This window comes from Camellia sinensis, chromosome 5 (assembly GCF_055761805.1).
Source record: "Camellia sinensis isolate YWXY chromosome 5, ASM5576180v1, whole genome shotgun sequence".
NCBI lineage: Eukaryota > Viridiplantae > Streptophyta > Magnoliopsida > Ericales > Theaceae > Camellia > Camellia sinensis.
Window position 1 is genome coordinate 191,057,204 of NC_138965.1, and position 7,459 is coordinate 191,064,662.

A 7,459-nucleotide genomic window follows, 5' to 3' on the forward strand; every position below is an offset into this window, starting at 1 on the left:
TCATAATGGCTTTAGGTCTTTATTTTTATTTTTTTGGTCAGAGAAGCATAAAATTAAAAACAGTTCTGGAGTAGACCACCGGCATCAGAAAAAATCTGAGAATAGTTAAGATTCTAAGTCCAATATCTTTGTTGAATTCTTCATTGACATTATAATGAATTAAGATTTTAAAAATCAAAATTTATGAATAAAATATTCGAATTGTTAAAAATATAATTATTATATTTTTAGTATCGAAATTAAATATTTAGTGATTAATTACTATCCTTTTGGACCAAAATTTTAGTCTTACAAAAATATAAAAAATTTAACAAAAAATTATTTTGTTCCTAAGAATGCATTTTTTAGCAACATTTTCAAAATTTTCTCTAAAAGTCCCTTCTCCTCTTATTAATAAAATTATTTTCTTTGGTGATCAAAAAATAAAAAAAATATACACTGCAGGAAAAATGACTTTTAGCGGCGTTTTAAAAACGCCGCTATATGTCTCAAAAACGCCACTAATTCCTTTAGTGACGCTTACCACCAAACGCCGAGGACGCCGCCGTCGCTGTAAGTATATGACGCTTTAAAAACGTCGTAAATTTAGTATAGGCGGCGTTTTTATAAACGCCGCTAAATGTGGCAGCCAACGGTCACATGACGTCACACAGGCATTCGCGACGCTTCAAAAACGTTGTAATAGCTTTTTGTTATTTTAAAAATACAACCATGGTGGCGTTTTGAAAAACGCCGCAATAGATTTTTTTTTTCTTTTTTTTTTTTAATCTATTAATTTGTCATATTTAACTTTAAAAATATACCTGTAAAATAGCAACAATAACATAACATTGTTTAAAGATCGAAATTTGATTAAATACTTGAATACTTCAACATGCTCCTGCAACAATAACATAACATTGTTCACCATCCTTCCTAGAAACATACATTTCATGTCAAAAAAAAAAAAATAAGCTCTCCTTACAAGCCTAAGAAAATCAGCATGTTGAGAGTCAATTGCTCAAAAATAAATTAGCTTTCCTTACAAGCCTAAGAAAATCAGCATAAGAAACATATGCTCTTCAAAACCTCTCAAAAATGATCCAATCCCCAGGTGTTCTGAAGCATACGCCAAAACTAGGCCTCCCACAAACATTAAACCTAACCTGCATGCATAGATAACAAAGGAAAAAAAACACAATTATTGACTTGATCACAAACAAAAATAGCAAAACAGGGATTTTGGAATTGCACCTTAATTCAAGGGTCACTATGTAAATATTAACTACATATAGCATAACTGAGCCTCCGGAAAATAGAAACATAAGGCACTGCAGTTCTTGAGAGTAAATACAAACTTGTCTTCAATGAAACAAGATTAGATGCTGAAAGTTAAAAACTTAATTAGGTGCATTTAACAATCCACAATTAGTGTCTTTTTTTTTTTTTTTATAAATACAATTAGTGTACATAGAAGAAATAATTAATATGCAGATCACACACTGTCTATACATATAAACAGCCCAGATGCAGAAAATGACCATTGTTCATTTATTATAGAAATATGTGATATTCGGATGAATCACACATAGCCTTGAACTTCTTGTATCTTACACATATTGAGCTCTTCATGTATGACTATCCTTTATTATTCTGAAAACTATCTATTCTACTAAAGTTCATTTATGTTTCTGCTTACAAGAGGGAACTATGGAAAGATATGAGGAATTATTCGGATTTTCCAAATTTAGTTTAGTTTTTTTTTTTTTTGACAAGACACCTCCCCAAGGAGTAAATATTGGATGCAAGGGTGATAACATGTGGCAGCAGTATCACCATCCAATAAGCATTGTTGAAAATATGAAGTTTCATGATTAATCAACATGGGAACCATCCTGACAAGGCCTAAGCCAAAGACATAAATCTTTCTAAAAATTACTCTAATCAACATGGGAACCATCTTATACTTCAATCATCAACTCCAACCAACCAAATATAGAGTTCTTAATAAATATCAGCTTAGATGCCAACCCAAGAAAGGATTTCTATTAGTAAAACTCTTGAAATAAAACCTATATTAACAAAACAATCTTCAATGCATACTCTTGTAGCATTAGGATCAGATCAGTTGAATTGAGGTTTTAAATTTCTTTAGTCCTTGATATTGATGTATCAAAATTCTAAAATTATAATTCTTTTCTTTTATTAATTCCCTATATTGAGGCATAGTGTTAATAAAATCAATCAATTGAAAAATTCATGCTTTTGAATTTCTTCCCTATGTTCATAACTAAAAGAATTCATCTTTCTTTGCTCTTTTAACTGTTAATTCCACTTAAAAATTGCTCGTATTTATCCTAATGTTAATGATATTAAAAAAGGGAGAAATGGAGATGGCTTACACAATTGGGATAGGCTTGAGAACACCATATAAAGACTCGATCACTCCAGCTGATCCACCACGGACCTAAACAAATATATAAATATGAAGTTTCAGCTTAATCTATGTTTGTTTGGAAGCTGAGAAAATGAAACAACAAGAGAACTAGAACCTGTAAGGTGACTGATCCATTGACAGTGAGGCGAATCCCGTTGTGGGAGATTGAAGATGGAAGCTTTGTGATGATTTTGCCTTCAAGTGGTTCCTGAAATTAGTTACAGAATCAATAAATACACATATATGTATATATAGATATATATATATATATATATATATAGAGAGAGAGAGAGAGAGGAGGGGGGGAGTTACATTAGGGCGAAAGATACGGTTCGATTGGGAGAGTTTAAGCTCTGCAGACATGGCAACGAGAAGGCAGAGAGAGACGAGTAGAAGAAAGACATAAACACAACAGAGCAGACCAGACCGAACCCAACATCGACCAGCTACCCTGTCAAGGCTTGAACCACCTTATTGATGAAATTTAGCTTTCATGCACTTGAATGATGGAATTTGGCTTAAATTCCTTAGGATAATTATTTTTATGTCTTAAGTATGAATAAGTTGGGTCCACCAACAACGAACTAGATGTCTCTCTTGGCATCAACTACGAATGAACTAGATGTTGCTGACTCAAGTTATATGGGTTTGCAGTTGCTGATTACTCAATATTGGCAAGTAGTACTGGTATTCATGTACAATTGTTGCCAAACATTTCCATGAACACAAATGAAAATAGGTCTGCTAGTCAAGAGATATTCAGAATTCATACTAAAAAGACCATTTTTTATGCGAAGGGATATTTCCCAGAATTATAGAAGTGGTTTAAACAACAGATATCAGCCACTGGTGTCAACTGAAGATTGTCATAAAATAGCTTAAGAAGACTATAATCCAAGATGGCCAAACTTCTTCACTTTCTCTGAAAAATTATGCACCCACTCCATGAAGTTTTACCTAAGATTACAGTGCATTTAGTATGGCAATGAATGTGTGACTTCAATGGCTATAGAAATGCGGAGGAGAGATGGAGTGAATCAACTCACACGATATGCAGAATTCAAATGTATTTAATAGCACCAACCTACAATACACTAAATTCATTTTGGAAAATTGACAGACAAACTATTTTCGAGAAGAGGAGGAAAATAAATAAATTTTTGGGAAACAATTTTAAGTTATTTTTTGAATTTTCAAAAATTGTTTTTCATAAATACGAAAACTATGGATGTTTTCAAACTTTTTATTGTGTTGTTTCTGAAAACACGAAAAGTGAAAACAAAAAACAAAAATATCGAAAATGAGAACAGTACAAAACAGACCCTATGTTCCCAATCACCTACTGGTCGTAAATTTGTAATCAGATTGAACCAGATCAAAACTAAATTACAAGTACCAAGATGACAAAGTTTTACCTGTAGAAGAAAGGTGCATGCTGGAGTCCAATCTCTAACAACTACAGGCTAAACAGCTCCTTGTAGTCTCAGTCACCACTTCATAAGAAAATTGACCAACGCAACGTCATTCTACCACAGAAGGCTATTGAAAATTGGTGGAAGTGGGTGCACAAAAAAGATGGGTGAGATGTCATTAATCAATGTTGTCAAACGCAAACATAACCCATAGCTGCGAACATTTTGAAAGCATATAGAGGTCATGCAGTAATAGCTTTACTAGAAGCGAATAAACAATTTAGGGAAAATCAAAAAAGAGCCATCATTAAAGTCCACCAAAGCTTCAGCTTATATGTCCATACACTAATGAAATCTGACATGATAATGTCCCAGAAAATGGATTTACATTACAGAAACTGTTAGAAGATTTCAAAAAGTACAGAACTGTAAATCTCTTACTCAATTAAATAATGGAATATTGATCCCATCTCCTATTTGGTTGTGATGTTGAAAAATGATGAACATTGAACACTCACCAAATGACATACATTGCACAGCTTGGGAAGGACGCTAACATTAAATGCTTCTCACAATAATCACACCACCCAAATGATTTTCAAGAAGCTAAGATTTCAATTCTACAAACTTCTGCCTCACAGCAGAGGAAAGCTCCTGTTCACCAACACTAGCCAGCCCCTCAACTACCTTCTGCCGTGCCTTAATATATGGTATAAACCCTCTTCTTGTCATCGCCATTACAACCTTCCCTGCCAAAACAAACTCGCCACACTCTAAGCACCCTTCAACCACTAACTCGTAGCTTTCAAACCCCACAGGGAACCCTGCCTTCTCCAAAAAGTCAATCATCTCAACTGCTCTCCAAATATCTTTGTTTGCTCGCATTGTAGAGACTACTTTCACAATCGTTTCCTGCCGTGGCATCAATCCAATTTTTGCCACCATTTCTTTCATCTTTTCTGCCGCATCAGTGATCTTTCTGGATTGGGTCGGTACGGTTGTAGGATTGAATTCTTCACAAATGGTTTGGATCAATTGGAACACATACATGACCTGGAAAATAGTTGAGGAAATTAATAACAAGAAAGAAGCATTATGCTAAAAGATTGCTATCAATTCATCACATTATGCACTATAACTTCAAATTAAAAAAAGCAATGTTAAGGGATCTTAAAAATCCAGAATAAAATTACACGTATATAGCAAACCAAGCAATGAAGGAACACTTAATGCTTTGAACAATATTGATACTTGTACCTTATCTGAGAGCATACCGAAGGTGGGAAATCAACCTGCAGATTGCTGCTGCTGGGTTGAAGTATCAGCTGAAGTACTCTGCAAGACAATTTCTTCATCAAGTCTCCACATATTGCCAGGCATGACATTCCCACCTGATTGGGTATTAATGCTGCCAAAACCAATAGTTGACTTGTCATGCTCAGAATTTGCAGTTTGTCTTTTTCTTTTTTTTTTAAAAAAAAAGAACCATTTCTAAAAATAAAACAAGAATAAAACCATATAGTACTTTCAGCATGACTTTCAAATCAAACCAAAATATGTTTATCAGATTCGGAGATGTGTTGGAGTCATCATTCCACTAACATACATTGTGATGTTCAAAAGAAGCAAAAATTGAAAAGAAAATAGGAACAAACCTCAGGCCCCAAGAAATGGTTCATATAGCTGATATCACAAGAGTATGGTGCCCCAACATACTAGATGCAAAGAAAATCAAATGTGGGAAGACAAGTCAATCTGCATCAATTATCAACATATTAACCTTCTATCAAATCCTGGCAGAGGAATAAAATAACCAACACGACTGGAAATAAATTCATAGAAATAAAGACCATGTATTCTTCAAATCATTCAAAGTCATGTTAAAGTAGTACCTTCAAAGTCAAGTAAACCCTAACAATGTGGGAAGGCAAGTCAATCTGCATCAATTATCAACATATTAGTGTGACATTTAGAAACACCCTTCTTCATGGATGCTGCAACCTGAAATGGAGATTTTTACACATGCAATGAGGATACACATGTAGTTCCCATAATTAATACAAAACAACTACACAGAAAGTTTTCATGTATTTCAATCATATAGCCACTATTGTATTGGGTCCATTCAACACTGGAAATGCAACAAATTTTCAATTCATAAACCAATAACAATCTGTAGCAATTTTCCAGTATTGATCACAGGGTTCAGAATTTCACCAATATAAGAAAAATACTTTCACACTCAAAAACCACCTTTAGAATAGGGCATTAGTATAATTTTTATAGATGAGAAAGGGTCAATACATATAAGCAGCTGATAATGCAAAGACAAACAACGAAGTATTTTGCTTGCTTGCCCTGCTGCAATGTTGCTAAAGTGGCACACGCTCTAAAGACTGATGCAAAGGTGTACTGATCTGGTGTCAAACCACTCTGTCTCATCTTATAATAAAGACTCAATCCCATTTCTACAAGACCATTTTTCTACAAGATCATGTTCAACAGTTACTTCATTAAATCAGAAACAGTTAAACCCACACATTCATCTGCCCCTTTTTCTCCTACAACTCCAACTGATCCAAAATGAGTTATTTGTAGTTCATAAACAATAACGAAGTTCTCAAATTTCAACATTCCACCAACTATATATATATACAAGTCACAATAACAATCTACATCAACTTGGAAATCCAATCAATATGTTGTTCAAAGTGAGAAATTTATTTTGTCAGATTTTTCATCTTGTGTTTGATGAAAAGGAGATGACCCTTCGTCTGAGCCAGGGCAAAAAAAAGGATGATTATTCAATCAATACATATATAAATTCATATATATACTTGTATAGAGAGATTTTTAAGAGAAAAAAAAAATTATCCAAAAAAAAATACAGATAATGTGTACGCATATAACGAGATTGTGCGAGAGAGACAGAGATCGAGAGAGATTGAGAGATCGAGAGGGAGAAGAATCGATAAAACTGAGATTGGAAGACCAACCTTCAGACGGCGCTGATCTTGCACAACCTGTTTAGCACGGGCCCTAACCTCATATGGATCAATCTTGGATTGGGGCTAACTAGAGCATATACAACTCATCAATCACTGAAACGGAGAGAGAGACGGGAAGGAAGAGCTTCAGAGAGAGAGAGAGAAAGAGAGACGGTGGAGCTCACCTTAGGAGACGATGGTGTAGATGATGATGTAGACGATGGTGCAGATGGTGGAGACCGATCTGAATCTCTGCGATGAAATCACTGAGATGAAATCGCTCTGAATCTTTGTGATGAAATCACTGAGATGAATCTCTGAATGGCTCTGATAAGGGTTTAGAGAGAGTTGAGAGAGAGATTTAGAGAGAGAAAGAGAGACAGTGGTGGAGCTTCGAAATCGTTCTGAGATTTAGAGAGAGAGAGAGAGAGAGAGAGAGCTCGAAAAGTTGGGTCTTAGTCTGAGATTCAAAATTAGGCTTTGAAAAGAGGAGACCAAGCGCGTGAGGCACAATACATTCGGAGGCGTTTCAAACGCCTCCTATTATTAAACGATGTCGTTTTGTTGAACAAATATGCGACGTTTTAAAAAACGTCGTTAAATGTTAAAAAAAAGTGACGTTTAAAAATGCGCCGTTAAAAAAA

General features: G+C 34.6%; 2 protein-coding genes across 6 annotated transcripts; both read right to left on the minus strand.

Annotated features, from left to right (window-relative positions):
* Nucleotides 1-990: 990 nt before the first annotated feature.
* Nucleotides 991-4,379, minus strand: LOC145791085 (uncharacterized). 2 transcript variants are annotated; one of them, XM_082870914.1, is made up of 5 exons: nt 4,347-4,379; nt 2,729-3,955; nt 2,532-2,624; nt 2,382-2,446; nt 991-1,145 (listed from the first exon to the last, which is right to left on the minus strand). In XM_082870914.1, the coding sequence occupies exons 2-5, from the start codon at nt 2,777-2,779 to the stop codon at nt 1,022-1,024; spliced, it is 333 nt and encodes a 110-aa protein (XP_082727040.1). In that variant the 5' UTR covers nt 2,780-3,955; nt 4,347-4,379; the 3' UTR covers nt 991-1,021. The 2 variants fall into 2 exon arrangements, with proteins under 2 accessions (XP_082727040.1, XP_082727038.1); XM_082870912.1 differs by lacking the exon at nt 4,347-4,379 and having other exon boundaries at nt 2,729-3,991.
* Nucleotides 4,375-7,241, minus strand: LOC145791084 (pentatricopeptide repeat-containing protein At1g06270-like). 4 transcript variants are annotated; one of them, XM_082870911.1, is made up of 5 exons: nt 7,001-7,241; nt 6,825-6,899; nt 5,484-5,583; nt 5,086-5,236; nt 4,375-4,881 (listed from the first exon to the last, which is right to left on the minus strand). In XM_082870911.1, the coding sequence occupies exons 4-5, from the start codon at nt 5,098-5,100 to the stop codon at nt 4,435-4,437; spliced, it is 462 nt and encodes a 153-aa protein (XP_082727037.1). In that variant the 5' UTR covers nt 5,101-5,236; nt 5,484-5,583; nt 6,825-6,899; nt 7,001-7,241; the 3' UTR covers nt 4,375-4,434. The 4 variants fall into 4 exon arrangements, 3 of the variants coding, with proteins under 3 accessions (XP_082727037.1, XP_082727035.1, XP_082727036.1); XM_082870909.1 differs by having other exon boundaries at nt 6,825-6,903; XM_082870910.1 differs by lacking the exons at nt 6,825-6,899; nt 7,001-7,241 and adding an exon at nt 5,721-5,755.
* Nucleotides 7,242-7,459: the final 218 nt, after the last annotated feature.

Bases quoted from the DNA above. Each gene is read 5' to 3' on its own strand.
- LOC145791085 (XM_082870914.1), bottom strand. From the start codon at position 2,779: ATGTCTGCAGAGCTTAAACTCTCCCAATCGAACCGTATCTTTCGCCCT. The intron at 2,447-2,531 runs GTTCTAGTTCTC...ATATTTGTTTAG, and splicing joins ATGGATCAGTCACCTTACAG to GTCCGTGGTGGATCAGCTGG. The intron at 1,146-2,381 runs GTAAGCCATCTC...CTATGCATGCAG, and splicing joins CTCAAGCCTATCCCAATTGT to GTTAGGTTTAATGTTTGTGG.